The sequence below is a fragment of the Salarias fasciatus genome, chromosome 5, assembly GCF_902148845.1.
Source record: "Salarias fasciatus chromosome 5, fSalaFa1.1, whole genome shotgun sequence".
NCBI lineage: Eukaryota > Metazoa > Chordata > Actinopteri > Blenniiformes > Blenniidae > Salarias > Salarias fasciatus.
This window is the reverse complement of record NC_043749.1, coordinates 6,295,112-6,311,848: the sequence shown is the minus strand read 5'-3', so window position 1 is coordinate 6,311,848 and position 16,737 is coordinate 6,295,112. Positions and strand designations below refer to the sequence as shown.

The 16,737-nt window shown below is 44.3% G+C and overlaps 1 protein-coding gene across 2 annotated transcripts; it reads right to left on the bottom strand.

Annotated features, from left to right (window-relative positions):
• Window positions 1-1,398: 1,398 nt before the first annotated feature.
• mapkapk3 (MAPK activated protein kinase 3) lies at window positions 1,399-15,804 on the bottom strand. 2 transcript variants are annotated; one of them, XM_030091151.1, is made up of 12 exons: window positions 15,132-15,176; window positions 14,151-14,591; window positions 11,756-11,825; window positions 11,158-11,297; window positions 8,911-8,975; window positions 8,705-8,784; window positions 8,479-8,605; window positions 8,229-8,304; window positions 7,993-8,117; window positions 4,192-4,277; window positions 4,007-4,087; window positions 1,399-2,071 (listed from the first exon to the last, which is right to left on the bottom strand). In XM_030091151.1, the coding sequence occupies exons 2-12, from the start codon at window positions 14,225-14,227 to the stop codon at window positions 1,916-1,918; spliced, it is 1,083 nt and encodes a 360-aa protein (XP_029947011.1). In that variant the 5' UTR covers window positions 14,228-14,591; window positions 15,132-15,176; the 3' UTR covers window positions 1,399-1,915. The 2 variants fall into 2 exon arrangements, with proteins under 2 accessions (XP_029947011.1, XP_029947010.1); XM_030091150.1 differs by lacking the exons at window positions 11,756-11,825; window positions 14,151-14,591 and having other exon boundaries at window positions 15,132-15,804.
• Between the last annotated feature and the right edge of the window lie 933 nt (window positions 15,805-16,737).

Genomic DNA, 16,737 nt, shown 5'->3' with positions numbered 1-16,737 from the left:
GCGGCACAGAGGACAAGGGACAGATGAAGGTCACATTTCTTCCCCGCTAACCTTCCCACATTCCACCTTAAAGGCCACCACGATCAACCCCACCGCCCGACGACTGCCCGCCTACGTCCGCTTCACACCCAGGCCCCAGGCGGTCCGAGCGGGACTCTGGTCAGACCTGTTACTGATCCTTATCGCAGACCTTCAGCAGACGGCGATTCCCTGTTGTGCTGATCTGGATCTCATTTTTACAGGAACGAACAGCTTCCTACAGCTGTGGCAGTAATCTGCCGCACAATCTGCGAGCTTCAGGGGAGTTAAATGAAAATCTAACCGATAAAAGAAAAATCAAAACAACTTTCACGCTCATGTTCTATCTGTAAGGAAATGACGCTGAGTTGATCAGATGCTGCAGCTTGAGCGGAGTTTCAGTTGACGGCTCCCTAAAAAAAATGATGAATGACACATTCCAGCGACTGAAGAGCAGAGCTGAGTAAAGCTGACCTCAGCCTGAGCCTGACCGCCGACCTCTGACCTCAAAACACTGATGGACGCGGGAATGCTATTTTAATGTCACTGCCGAGCTCGCCCAGGGTTTGCAAACTGGTGCTGGAGGAGGATTAGCTGGTTTTGTCAAGTAAATCTTGCAGGAAGTGTTTGAGACACTTTGATGTCAACATCACCTCGACTGGACTTGTTGCAAACAAAACAAAAATAATTGTCATCTGTGCCATGCTGTGACGAACTGATGTTTGCAACATGCAGTAAAATTCCACAACAAACACCTTCTTACTTGTTTAATGTTGTGATTTTCCTCCCTAAAAGAGCAGCTGATGCTGGGGTTATGGCCGACCCCGCATACGAGCAGCATATATAATCAGCTTCCAGGATCCATGTGATCAAAGTGGGGGAAAGGTTCTTACCGTGTTATCTAAACATAATAATGCTGACCTTTTCCAGCCCAAGTCCGATGGCTGCGTCCCAAATAACTACGGTACTCCACTGCTGCTATTCATAGCTGGCTCACAAAGCCTGAACGACGTAGCTTCGAAAATAATAGCCTCACAGAAAAACACATCTTTAATTTACTACTATTCCAAAAAGAAGTTTAATTTAGAATATTCTTATACCGTGCACTGCTGAGCAGATGTGTGAAAAACAGCTTTGTTTTGTCTCTCTGGCCTCATTGTTCAGAGGAACTGCAGCCTCTATTTACTGGAAGCACTTTTCTCAACCCCTATAAACACACACACACTTTCTCAAGCACAGTGACACAACCCATGCACCGAGCACAGCGGTTGCCTCACAGCCGCTTGCATGAAGCACCTGCTCTGGAAACATGTGCGACTGAGCGTTTTTTTTTCATTGTTCATGCTTCAGATGAAAGAAAAAATTCTCCCTCAGGCTGAATTATGAGTCATTACAGAGGTTTCACTTTATTAACAAGACAGCCGGTGTCCGACTCTGCTTGTATTCCGAAAAGAAGGCAGCTAAAGAAAGACGGTTTTAAGACAACACGGGTGATAATCAGTGTTCTAGTTTCACAGTCTGTCCACAGTTTGATTTTTTTTTTTTTTTTATTTCCCTCCGTCTCGCTCAGTGTGTGTGATCTGCACACGTGTGCATAGCTGCAAAAAAAGGCAACCTCGAAACAGGTCTTCAAATACACGATACGTCACTACAAATACTTCATGTCTGCACACAGACACTCTTACAAACAGGGCAACTCTACAAAGTACATACAAACATAAAAAGAGTTAAAAACAGAACAGACGTGCTGGCTTCTGTCAGAAAACAGGTGTTGATATGTCCTATGAATGTCCGGCTGTGACGCTGCTGTTTCCTAAATTGTCCTTTCAGGTCCGTCTCGTCAGAGTCCAGAGCTTTTCCTTCATGTCCCGAGGAGCCGGCGGCGCTGGACCGGGCCTCACTGGCTCTGGCAGACCGTGGAGCCGCCTTTGCCCCCGGCGGCGGCCTTCTTGCGCCTCTTGTTGAGCAGCGGGTTGCTGGACGTGTCGAGGTCCTTGATCTTCACCTGGTCGTAGTCGACGCGCATGGTGGCCAAGGCACTGGTCATCTCCTCCTGTGGGGACCGGACACAGACACCGAGAGGAAAATCAGGCCGAGCAGAGAGTCAGTGACTCAGGAGTTTCCAGATGAAGCCTCATTCCTGACGGTAAACCAACGTGATTTAATCTCACTGGAATCTAAAAAAAATATTCCTACAGAATATTTATTGAGTTTAATTAATATGAAGAGGTCTTCTTTTCTTTTCACATCTTCACAGATCAGAGAATCTTTTTTCTACAAAACGGTTTCCTAATTTACAAGATTAGTTTGGACAGAGCACATTTTCCTTTGTTTTTTCTGAATTATTGACATGTAGCCTCAAGCTATGAACCAAATCTTTTAACAACTTACTCGAGCTGACCTTCTTTTCTAAATCACGTGTGACCAAAGAAAAAGAACGGTTGAGTCTGGTTTAATTTTTAGGCATTTCCTCAGTTTAAAAAAATAAAAATTCAAGTGCTTAAAATCTTAAAAACATAACAAAATACATATTTTGTTCATTGACACTTTTTCTACGTGGTTAACTGAACATTCATCAGTTGAGCAGCTCTCCTAGTCCCACAAAAGTACCCAGAAATATAGTCAAATAATATTTTATTGGCATTTGCACAGAGTTATTCATTCACTTATTAACTTCGGCAGAGGGGAAACAAAGCTGGAAAGGATATTTCGTAAAGCTGAGGCTGTGAGCGGCTGATGTTGCACAAAGTTCAATGCTCTTTTCACTGTTCAACCCTTCATTGTAAAACACGGCACCTGTGTGCTAAGTTTCTGTCCTGTTTTTTTTTTTTTTTTTTTTTTGTTAAAGAGTGCAATCTGTGAAGTTTTTGCACAACGCAGCTCGGCCCGCTGCAGAACCACACGGTTCTTTGTGTGCCTATCGTTTCAGAGAATGCTCCTTTCAGACCTTATCTCCTCACAGCACCGCTTCATTCAGCTGCTGTGAACGAACGTGTCTTTCTACTCATCGCTCACAGCCACTGAAAGTGTGTGAGGGGTCATTTCCACCCAGCAGAGAAGTTCACCCCACACTGACTCCATGTGAGCAAACAATCTGCCTATTTCCTTTTATTGCACAGAGAAAAGTGGCAGCTGCTTCATGTTCAGGTTTGACTGTTAACCTGAAGTAATTGTGATCGTTTCTCCCCCTGGTGGCCATCAGAGGAACATCAAGGCATTTCATGGTCAGGGGCATCATGGTTAGCACTTTAGCCTCAAATTATGGGGCCGATCTGTGTAAGTTTCCATGTTCTCCCTGTGGTTGTGTAGGTATTCTGTACTGCAGTTTCCTCCCTCTGTTTAAAACCATTAGTTACAGGTTGATGGGATAAATAATCTGCAGGCATGAATGTGAGTACGCATGTCAGGATAATAGGAGACAGAGGATCAATAAAAGTGATCCGCTTCCACTCAAGCTGTGGCTGTGCTTAAGCTTTTCAAAGCTGTGGTCTGAACGACAACATGGCGATTTTATCAGACGTAGTAAAACATTTTATCTGGTTAGTCTTATTCACCCATTCATGTATCTGTGACGACAGCTGCAATGCAATATGCTCCAACAAGGGATCAATCACGAGGATTGGAAGACGACCTGCTTGATCGACTGAGCTAGGAGTATCAAAGACATCTTAGATCAAGGTCAAAATACTGTATAGTTTTATCTTGAGTTGTCCGGATGGTGAATATAGTGTCCTAATGACCTATAAATGTTAACTTTTTTCTGTTGTGCTGCAGAGTGGAGCTGAATCGGAGCCTCTTGAGGGCTTGAGAGTTTTCAACTCAGCCATCCTATACTGTAGACACAACATGAATGATTATTGTTAAGGTACCTTTTCTGTATTTTCTACCCACAAGATATCAAAGTTCAGGCCACAGTCTGCGTCTATTACGTTTGTGTCTGTAATACCAACAGACGACCAGAGGGGGGCGGTGTCGTGGTGCCTCTCACCTTCACGTCTTCCCACATCTCTCTGTCTTCAGTCAGGACCCTGGTGGTGTGGAGGGGGGTGGAGGGGACCACCATGGACTGCTGCAGAGAGCACAAACACACACACACACACACACACACACACACACACTCAGGCAGGTGAAAATAAACAACAATGGCGTGTTCGTTCACACACAGATACTGACATTGATCCAGGGGTGGTTCATGAACTGGGTGATGGTCATCCTCTCGTTGGGGTCGGTCTTGAGGAGCTGGTGGATCAGGTCTTTTGCTGGGGGGACAGACAGTAAACCACATTAACAGGAACCAGACTGAAGAAGCTTCTGTGGTTTCGGGGGCGGACTGGCCTACTTAGACAAGAAATAGGTTTATGTGAGAGAGGAGCGAGTGGAAAAATAGATTTATGGCAGGGAGGGAGTCATATACTGTCATGTCACACCAGCTAACTGTCTTCTGAGATATCTTGACGGAGTTTAGACAACATCAGCTGCTGCTGATTTTACTAAGAGAACTTCTTCCCAGAGTAATCCAGCATGAAGGAAACATTCATTTAAGGTGAGTTAATAAAGATGATCGGACCCAGAAATTTACTGAAAGCTATATAATAGACTGCATGTATAGGTCTACAGTTGAAGGATTTTCAGCCAAAAAGATAAAAGCTTCCACCAGTTCCAGTTTCTCAAAAGAAGCCCAATAATTGCAAAGCAGCTGAAAGTCACATGTCTGCATGAGAGCAGGGATGTGTGGCGAGTTCAGCATCAAACACATGACAGTTGGCATCGTGGTTTATTTACGTCACTAAACTAGACATATAAACAAACAAACAAGAAAAATCAACAAGATGTGATATTTCTAGCTATTCCTTCACTGAGGGTTTCTGGGTGAATGTGTGTGTGTGTGTGTGAGAGACTCACCTAATAAAGCTAAATATTTAAAGTCAGAGCAACAAAAATGTTCAATATTTTATATTTTTCATGCAATAAAACAAATTTTCACAGACAAATCTTTTTCTCAGTATTTGCAATGAGGAAGTTTTGTAAAATTAACATTGTGTTCCTAAAACCTTGTCATCGCCTCTATCAGTTCCTCAACTAGAAATATGGAAGCATGTTCAGGAGCAGAAGCTGAAGTAGATTTATTGGTAACACTTTACTTGAAGCATCCGGTATAAGACATTATAAGTAGTTATAAATACTCATAAATGATCACAATGCTTTATAACCCACTATACAGCATAGGATACTATACATGCTATGATGGCATTATAATACTTTATAAATGTACTCATAATGTGTTATACAGGGGGGCTTCAAATAAAGTGTTACCGAATTATTTAAACATTTCTGTATACGAAAAATAAACTGAACATTTAACTCTGGATGAAGACTAAATTGATTTAACTTTTACATCAAATCTATTTGGCCTTTAGTGTAAAACACTGACATAATCCACATACTGGAGGCAACGTCCTTCACTCAGTCCGGTAACCTTCTGTTGGCTGGTGGGAACATGACAGAGGCGCGTTCAAGGCAGAGAAAATCTAAACTCAGAAAGTAGCCCCGAGGCTATTTGTCAAAAAATGTGAAATATTAACAATGAGAGATAAGAAACAAAAGGAACTGTCTGTATATCATATCAGCACCAGTAGTATCAGCTTTATTTTACTTTAAATGGTGTCAAACATCTCAAGCACACACACTCTCCCTTCAAATACGAGAAAGCTATAAAGGTGTAAATTGTAATAGTGGCTTAGTAGTTAGCTTTTCTGTTTCTCAGTGGAGTTTGCATCTTCCCCCACCTGTATGTTTGTTACACAGGTACTCCAGCCCCCCCGACCCCCACCCTACCCTCAGGACATGTGTGCTGGATCAGAAGTGATGAGTCTGAACTTTCCATAGGGGTGTGTGGTTCTCCGTCTCTGTGTTTATGTGATGGAAACTCGTTCCTGTGTCTCACTCAGAGTCGGCTCAGTTCACATCCAGATCCCTCGATGCCTCAGCTGCCTTCAGCAGGTGTAGCAGACAGGCGGATGTTACTTTGCAACAAATTGTACTGAATATAGAAAGGATGGTCATTTTTCAAAGTTTAATTGGTGGACAGAAAACATTTCAATGGTGGAGAAATGTGTTTCTATTAGGGATGCACGATATCGGTATCAGCGATATCGGCAATAAAAACACGTTTATCGGTATCTGCAGATACGAAAATCTTTGCCGATATTCACAGCCGATAAGGTGACGTAGTAATTGGGCGTGCGCAGTGACATCCATAGTGCGCCAAAAAAAACATTTTTAACTGAAATGGTTTTGTTCTTTATCCTCATTCCTTATACTGAAACGGACTGGCATTTTAGGTCTGAGCTAGCGAGCTAACATTTTTGCACTGCTTGTTTTTTGTTAAAGCACTTTGTTAGTATTACTTCAGGGAAGCACCCTTCAAGTCGGCTGTTCAGTTAGGATTATTATTGTTTTCCATCGGAAAAAGCTCCTTAAATAAAATGTAGCACTTCATTTACTTGCACTGCAGAGCTCTGTGTCTGTCACCAGGCCGTTGCAGTAGCTCTATAGTCAAATGCAACTTGGTTATGTTTAAATGTGCATTGTAAAGTTCATGTGATCTAAAGAAATTATTTTTCTGTATTTCAACACGGAATGTCTTGAGTTTGAAAAAATAATACATTTCTTATTTATGGTAAAATCAAATGTTTTTGTCTTGTTTTATGTGTGTTTCTTAAGCAAATAAGACTTTCACAATAAGAGTAACATGTACATTCCAGTACAGGAGAGACTTAGTTTTCTTTACAGTGAAAAAAAAAAGCCTTGTGATTATCGGTATCAGTATCGGTATCTGCCAAAAGGGGGTTTCGATATATCGGCATATCGGATACCGGCAAAAATCCAATATCGTGCATCCCTAGTTTCTATATTTGACTATTTTTTTAGTTCCAGCTTCATGTGACCAAATGATTCACGTGTTTAAAGATGTAAACAACAAAATAAAAATCCACTGCAAGTTATAATACACATTTGTCTCAAATTAATTTTTGAATTTGCAGTTCTAATCCAAATTTCAGGTTTTATAATGCTCATTTCCAATGGTCGAATGGTGACTTGAGATCAAATAATAAGTATTCTCTTTTATAATGAAAAATGCAGAATGAATCCAACTGAAGTATTGAGAACAAACTGCACTGCATGAGGCTCCTGAAGTAGAATAAATTTAACACCCCTGATCTAGACTGAAAACAGGTTCTATAGAAGACACACAGCACAACGTAAAAATTAAAAAAAGAATCTCACAAACTTAACGAACATCGAAACTGAGGTAATAAAATCTATTTTGAGAATCTACGCAGAAAAAAAGAGCAGATTCTTGTTTAAAATACAGGAAGTTAAAGAAAATACAAACATCAGAAGAATGGAAAGTGGAACCAGAAAAGTGTTTTTCATTCAGGTTTTTTGAGGTTTTGCTGCTCTTGAGTTCTGTTTTAAAAGCCAATCTGCACCGACTTGTGAGAGGTGTGTGGATTTATTTTTAAAGGTAGAAATTTTAAAATAGACAATATTTGGTATGTGTGTTGTCTCCAAAGAAATTGTTGAAAGAAAAAAAATCAGTGTTTTCTTTGGAATCTTTACAATTTGCTTGGTGGTTTTGCGGGCTGGATTGGAGCCTGTTGAAGGCCGGTTTTGGACCACGGGCCTTATGTTTGACAGCCCGGGCGTCGAAGCGTTACATGCCATGATATTTTTAGAGCACATATGTTTTATACTGCAGAGATGGTTCATGGTGAAATCCCTGATCACTATCGCTGCCTCCTCGACGCAGTACAGTCATCTGAGGGGACGCAGTGAATCAAGTGGGGTTTTTTTATTTAATCTTATTTCCAGCCGGGGGAGGGGGGTTACTGATCAGGGCTATAGACGCTATTGCAGAAGCAAACTTAATCTGAAGATCGCTTATCGGTTTGAAATGAACCACATCCTCACCTTCCTGCGACACCTCTGCCCACTCTGGATTGGGAAATTCATATTGGCCCATCCTGATCCTCCTCTTCATCCCTGGAGAGATGGCCTGGCCCGTGTTGGAGTAGAACGGAGGAAAGCCACACAGCCTGCGAGGACACACACCGTTCCCCTTTACACACCGTTCACAGAGACGACGGCTAAAGGAAGAAAAACATCTGAGAGGATGTTGGTGTGGCGTCCACCCAGCCGGTACTCACAGGATGTACATGATGACGCCCAGAGACCACATGTCACATGACTTGTCATACTTCTCCGGACCCAAAACCTCAGGAGCTTATCAACAGTAACACACACACACACACAAGACAATGTACAAATGGAGATTAGGCGGCTCAAGAAAAAATGACTCAACCACAAAGGCTTTCTTCCTTTGAAAACATCTGTTAATCTTGTTGGAATCCAGGAGTTGTGCTTCAAACACATGATCCACGTGGAAGAGGGACCTACCCACATAGTACGGCGTATAGCAGGGGGTCTGCAGGGGGTTGTGTAGTGTCGTCTCCTTAGCAAAGCCGAAGTCTGTCAGTTTGAGGACTGCGTTTCTGTCTTTGGTGGTGTACAGCAGGTTCTCTGGCTGCAGAGGAAGTCGGAGCGGAGAGATCAAAACGCGCTTCGCCGACCTGAGCCCGCCGCGGCGCTCGCGACGCGGCTGCTGGCCTCGTCTCGGCGTTACCTTGATGTCTCTGTGCGCGATGTCGATCTTGTGGAGAAACTCGATGGCCGTGCCAATGTCCCTCATGATCTCTGACGCCTCTGGGAGGAAACAGAACCAGACGGTCTCTCAAACCAGAAACATTTACAATATGTTACAATAACAGGTCTTCATATTTCCTCAACGACAGGAAGGAGCCTGAGCTGCTATCCTCCATCAGTGCTCACCTTTTTCAGTGAACGCCTGGTCTCCTCTGGCTTGGATCCTGTTGAACAGCTCTCCTCCCTCCATACTGCACAAACACACAAGTTCGGACGCAGTGTAAAAATGTCTGTGCACGTTTATATGAAACACAATGGCAAAGCTATCCAGGGTGGCGCCCAACCGACACGGACGAGATTTAAACATGAACATATTTCGGGTGCTTATGAATCCTGAGATTTTTGAGATTTCATGTCATGAATAACAGCTACTGAAATATAGGCTACTCTGTAAATACATCAGCATAATTCTCCCCACAAGAGACACTGAGCAGTGGACCAAGCATCGGTAGAGCTGAGAGAGGAAAGAGTTCACACGAACACAAAATAACCACTAAAGGAAGCATGAACTGTGCCATGATCTACATAGGAAACCAAAATTCATGATAAACTGACAGCTACTAGAAAAGCACAGAGCAGTAAAACCTCCAGTGAGGTCAGACTGGGTCGTATGTGAGCTGCAGCGGCTCTCACACGCTCCGTCAATATCTCTCAAATCAGAGATTCAGAAACAGCGATCGCCGTTTTGAGTCAGACGGCGGCGCTTCCCACTCGTCACTTTCGTAACGACGTAACACGTCGCAATCGCCAGTGCCAGAAAATTTCCCTCCCTGTTCGTCAGAAGAAGCGCGCCGGGCGCAGAGTGGAAGTGCTTCGGTTCGGAGCGAGCGCCGTGTGAGTCACTGATAAAACGATAGCGGGGAGAGAAGTGTGAGCATGACTGAGAGCTGAATGACTGCCTGCCGTCCTCTTCTGACCCTGGTTCACACAAAGGAAACAGAGAATCTCTCACACACACACACACACGCGCGTACAAGGTCACTTCAGATGGTACAACACAAACACCCACTGTGTCAATAAAGGTGTGGATTGGAATCTGTCACAAAGGAAAAACAGGCTTGTTTCACTTTTTCTGTCTTTTTCACGGACTCTTCATCATTTTTTTTTCATTAAATTGGCGAAGAAGAGTGATAAAATGTTCCAGCTCAGGAACACGTGTGTCTGTGTGTGAGTGTGTGTGCCACTCGTAGTGTTTCGCGCTGTCGTCGGAGTTATTATTATGTCCACTCTGCCGTGACACATGGCGCTCATGTCTTCATGCCTGTCTCCGGGCAGCGTCACGTCTTCGCACTGACCTTTAGCTTGAATGAACCGACTGCCCTCAGGGCTACAAAGCACTGATGTCACCTCCCCACACACACACACACACACACACACACACACACACGAACGTAACATAAGACATAAGTGAGAAATCATTCCACAACACAACCTGCTGCTTCACAGAGTGTTCTCAGTGGGGAGCAGTTCAGCTCAACGATCTGAACCACTTGAGGAGTTTGAATGTTCTCCCTGTGTGTTGGAGACTCGTCCTCCCTCCTGCAGTCAAAAACACGAGTGTTGGTGTAACTAGTGGTTCCAAACTGTTTGGAGATCTGAATGTGTCTCTCCTATCTTGACCCGATGACCTTTCCAGGTCGGACCCTGTTTTAACACCGCTGAGAACCGAGATCAGTTCCAGACCCGACGACAAGAATTTTAATGGATCAGCAAAGTGACATATGCTGATATACGCCGGCAGGAAGTTACACATAAACAATCTTCTGGGTTCTGTTTCCATCTTCTGTAAACATGACAATGCTGTAAAAATGAGGAAATACAAATTCACATTGAAACTTTCCCCCAATCATGTTTTTGTTTTTTTTTAGGAAACTACATGGGCTTCACCAATATGTATTGGAAAAAAACAAATATTTCCATTTGAATTGTGGTCACAGTCAAACGTGGGCAAGTCTCTCAAAAAAAGTAAATGAATGGTGAAAACAGGAGTAAGCTCCTTTCTTCTGGTGACATTTTTCTCATAAAAGGTTTGTCACAATAGCGAGTTACATAAATCTTTTTAAAAGTACTGCTCCTGCTCAGAGCTGTGAACCGAGGGAATCTGTAATGACTGTAAGCTGTGTGAGCTGCGTTCCCAGTCCCCAAGCTGACATTAAAAAGAGTGAGTCACCATCATGACCTCTGTGTACCGTCTGCTTTTTAGTGCGATAAAGGATCTTCAAAAGAACGTTGTCTACATTAAAAGAGATATGTTAAGACGGTGGAGACCGCTGAATTTCACCAAATCTGAGACGGTGAAACTCAGACGGCTGCTTTCCAGAGACGCTACCCGGTCGGGGTGGAGGCGGCGAGGCGACGAAACGTGAATCCTACCACTCCATGACGATGAGCAGGCACTTCTTCCCCTGATGCATGTTTTCATACAGGCTCAGAATGCGGACGATGTAGGGTCCCGCGGACACGCGCCAGTGCAGCTCCACCTCCCTCCGGGCTTTGGGGCTGTCGTACAGGATCTGAGGACGACGGGGAGGCGGGGTGAGTTACAGCACAACACATTTACAGTAGTTTAGTAATGACTCGGGTTTCCATTGAAAATGCAGCTGGATGGATTTCTGCCTCCTGATTTCCACATTCTAGAAATACGCTTGTGTCAGCATGTAAAAACAGAAACAATTCTTATTCGAGCAATAACTAATACCTAGATAACAGGTTAGTTTTCGTATTAGAAAGATTTATCAGCGATTGTGCTCTACAAATAAGTTGTTGTATGTCTGAATGGCAAATCTTCAATCTGCCCTTCAACCTGTAACCTGAGGACACACGTGTGATTTTTAAGACAGCCGGGCCACGTGACAGATGCGTCTCTCTAACACACACACACACACACACACACACACACACACACACACACACACACACACACACACACACACACACACACAAACCAGATTCTGACATAGCGGACAGTCACCGTGTATTTTTGGATGTGACAGTAATAGAGTGGATCTCCTGGTGTCCACAAGGCCAGTGACAGAGCGAGCCTGTCGTAGAAAACAGAAAACACACACACACACACACACACACACACACACACACACACACACAGTGATGCATGTGTTGAGCTTCAGGTCGTCTAAAAAAATTGCCACAATGTGAAAAAACCAAAAACAATCTTTCAACATTGAGACTCCTTCAGAGGGTGAAAGTGAAGTTTCTTGGAAACTCCAAAAGAGAGAAGCAGCGGCTCCGAAGTGTAACGTTGTGTTTTCGGTTGCTAAACCTGAAGAGGAAGTGAAAACTTCAGAGCAGGGGACATTGAAAGAAAGCAGAAGCTGAATGTTTCCGGTGACTTAACGTGTCTGATCTTCCAGCACCCGGCTGCTGTTCAAACCTCAACAGCTGAACCTGCGTCGGAGCAAGGCAGCAGGAAGGCCTGTTTCTGCTTCGTCATTTATAGCTTTATGGCTTCAATCAGAGCGGACGTTTTGTGGCCAGCTTTGCCCTTAATTTCCTGCAGCGAGCCAGAGTTAATCAGACTAATAAAACAGGACTGTGTGGATCTAGAACACACAGCCGGAGCAGGCAAAGAGAGTTCAGCTTCAGACGGACTTTTGCTAATCTTTGGACGGACTTCTTACAACGAGAGACTCGTAAACCAATCAACCGCATCCCGGCACTTACTTACTCAGTACAACTGTGTCACGAGCAGCTTACAGCACAGTGACACACACACACACATTTCTAACAGGATCCTCATTCAACACACACGCACACTTGAACCGCTGCAATATGTTTACACTCAATTAAGTATTAGTTGATACGAGAGTGCTGGTCTATGTCGCTTCATAAAACGGCGCTTTATCTTTACAGCCTGGTCCAATAAAGTACAGCTCATAAAGTCTCCAGTAAAGTGGTTCAGAAAGCAGCATACAGCAAACTGGTAAACATGGATACACCGTGGATTTAGAAAGATCTCTATGTTAAATGTTAATGTCAGAAACACGATGACATGACTGAGGAGACTGTACGTCAGACTGTTAGTCAAACATCTTAACAAGGCTAAAGCTTTTTGATAATAATGATATTAATATTAATAGAAATGTAATGGTGATGTAAAAACAGGGATATATTCGTCACTCACTAAACACTTCCATTATTACACAAGTTTTATACATAAGCAAGAAAACCTTCTCTGAGACTTAAGCACGCGGCAGTGTAGCTCACAGCAAACCTTGTGATTAAAGTCCAAACAAGGCAATAAAAGCATAAAGCCTGTCTGGGTTCGAACAGCATCAGAAAGGAGCTACAACAAGACCAGAGACATCTCTCTTCTTAATCATGTCAAATGCTCTGAACTCCAGCGCTTAATGAGGATAAAAGCTCCAACTCTGGACGTCTTATTCAAACCAAATGTCTGGATCAATTCTATTAAAAAAGGAAACGTAAGTGCTGCGGCAGAAGAGAAACCACAGAGCTCCACATCCACTGAGAATGGACAAGAAGGTGAATATTGTACAAAGACGCTGAACAGGAATCAATCAGTCCTGAGGTTTACAAAAAATCCCCACCAGAGTGGAAGCAAACCTGCAGTTTCTACAGGTTTCCACTCACTAAAATTAGATCAGGTCATGGAATTGAACAATCACAAGCTAGAAGTTTGGATTGTGAGGGATATTATGGCAGCAGCCATTAAGAAGCCTTCTGAACAACACGGCTCTCTCTCTCTCTGCTGCCGAGTCGACAGACCTTGATGACTGTAACTCAATTATGGTAAAGGTATGGCTCCCCTCCAGCTCCGCTGTAAAGCAGAATAAACCTATCACCATCCATTAAGTTCAGCGCTCACTGCAATACTTAATTAAAAACCCAGTGAGCTGCTCAACCCTTATCGCCCCGCTGCACATCAGCCACTTCATATCATGACTGGGGGCTTTACGGTTGCCTTGGGAATGTTGTAAATTACGTGAAAGTGCTCACTGATCAAAAATCTGTCACGTTAATTCATTTCTCAAGCAAATCACCGCATGTCAGAGAAAGAACCGCATTGACCAAAACAAGAAAAAGCTTCTCCTCTCTCTGGAAAGCCTTTCAATGGGATCTTCAGTGAGTGGGGTCAAAAGCTCAATGTGGGGGCTTCACGGTGTTTCTCCCAGGGTTTGTGCCACGCTGATCAGAGACAGGGCTTCCCATAAGGAAGCTGAAATCCGTCAAACTACCACATGAACCCTCGATCCAGAGTATGGCAGAGGCTTCGTGTGTCCAGCTCACTGCTTCAGTTCTCTTATCGATTCTGGAGCCAAAATTCATCTCTGATTTCATTTTCCCAGCAGTCTGAGCAGATTTCTCTCATCGGTCTCGATGCTGACATTTTCTTTTTCAGCAGTAATTGTTTTCCGCTCTCTCTCTCTCTCACTGTCGAGCATCTTGCGACTTCTGGCCTCATGCTTTTTGTATTTCCTACTGTACTTTATCTCCGTCTTATCTTCTGTCTGCTTTTCCGTCCCACAGCCCGGGTCTTCAGCTGCGTGTGTGTGACACTGCTGCCTGCTTTGACAGCTCAGATCCACATGGATTACTGTAAGCCTGTAAATCTCTCTGGGTGCGCGGCGCTGCGGAGACAGGTGACAGTCTGACAATCCGTGCGCGTGTGCGCCTCCGCTTGTGTGAACGTGTGCCCAAATTTCCACTTGTCCCTCCGGTGAGGTGCCATCATCGACGTCCATGTGACTCTATGAGGCTGTGTGACACCGGACGGCACATGGGTGCCCGCATGCCCCGAGACTTCTGATGCCTCTGAACCACCTGGACTTCAAAAAAACAGAAGTGTGATCAAATCCACATGTTGCACATGTGAGCTGTGTGGAGTCCAGCACATACCAGTGCTTTAATGCCAGCAGCAGCAGGCACATGGGCGGTCAGAGACACCCACCCGCTACAGAGTGATCAGTAACCATTTCAACATGACCAGGGTTTTCACAAAGTTGTGTTTTTGTCACTTTTCACGAGTTTAATCTCATAATTGCTGTCTGCATGTGTGAACAAGATAAGAAGTGTTAAAGAACCACCCATTCCAAACACATTAAGGAAGAAAACACACAAATATGACATTGAGCACGTTCTGGGGTAAGTGTTAATACAAATGGTACCCTTTATCCTGAACTGGTCCAGTTGATTCACTATGGTTATAATCTCCATGTTACACATGTATTTGTGATTATTTTACTTTAGATTGTACAAAATCTGGGTGTAAAAACTTCCAATAAATCATGTTCTGAATAAGAGAGTGTGAAAAGCTGTGCGGGGTCAATGTCCTCCAACACATATTAAATATCAGACGACTTTTGTACCTTCAAAGCGCACTTCTGTCCGGTCTTCTTACTGAAGCACTCCAGGACTTTCCCATTGATCCCCAGGCCCAGGACCTGAGAGGAGATCTTATAATCGTCCGTCACTGCATTGCGCTTTATCTCCAGCTTGGGGTGAACGGGCATGGGGAAGTGCGTGCCGCCGGGGTCCGCGGCCGGCGGCGCGTCCTGCGGCTGTCTGGGGTGGACGGCCGGGGAGTCCGTCTCCTCCTCCACAGCCTTGGGAGCTTGCAGAGGTTTCTCCTTCCCGTTTCCATTCTGTAGCATGTTCCTGGTTGAGCTCGGGGGAGTGTGTGGCTGAAATACTCCCGCTGCGCTCCCTCCGGTAAATGCGCAAAGCGGAGAGAGAGAGAGAGAGAGAGAGAAGGCTCAGGACGCGTCCGCTCGTCCCGGACTCCTCTGCAGGGGGCTCCACACACCACCCTCACCTTGTCTTCACAAAGATCTGCTTCAAACACGGACCCTGATCAGTAGATATACTGCTTAAAGTGATCAATCAGCTGTACCGGTCTGTAGATGTGAAGTATCCAGTGGATCAGAATGAAAAGGAAAAATGAAATTAAAAATAGAGAGACGGCGGGACTGCTGACTGTAAACTCGCCTCTGGTGATCTCAGTTTCCCGGTGATCTGAAGTCCCGTAAGTTGTGTTCACATGGCCAGTGGCTGTCAGTGCTTGTTGAAGCACCACCCACTTTTCGGTAAAGTCCTATTTCTCAAGCGGCTGAAGCTGCAGCCTTAAAGGAGCAGGACGGGCGGCGCTGCGTGGATTCACCGAGGAGGACAAGTGGCCCCACGAGGACCACGATGGAGGATCCCGAGAGCTCAACCACTGCTTTCCTGCTCTGCCAGCAGAATGTCATGAACGATTAGGTAACTGTACGAAATGATGAAGGAAATTGCGAAAATTGTAAAGAAATCATTAATTTTTGCATCACAACAAGGAAAAACTTTAACGTTTAATTTTAAAGGTTATTATGTCACTATTTTACCTGTCTGTCCTCCTCAGGATGAATGATGAAAGTGGCCCCCACAACAAAAACGAGTTTGACACCCCTAAATTAGAAAGACTGAAGGACACACACACAAGGAACATTCTTGTGATTTATTCAGTTTGAAAAAAAAAACTGTTTTCTTCACAGTCGGGCTGATATTTCATAAAAATGAGAAACGTGTGTGTGTGTGTGTGTGTGTGTGTGTGTGTGTGTGTGTGTGTGTGTGATCCTGATGAGGGCAGCTTCCCTTTGATCTAGTGTCTCTGGCTTTGCTCTGCAGGCAGTGGGAGAACACACACACACACACACACACACACACACACACACACACACACACACACACACACACACACACACACACACACACGCAGACTTGAATTCATGACGTAACCAGTGAAGGTGAACGGTTCGTGTTTTCCGCCCCGCTCTAAGTGTTCTCCTCAGTCTGACATGCCGGTACAAGGTGTTGGCTCCATGCTGTGGGTGGAAAATACAGAGCTGCACTTTCAGACGCTTTGCGAAACTTGACACTAACCGGAGTCTATTTTGGGTAAGTAATAAAACCACCAAATGAGATACACACAAACACTTGAGC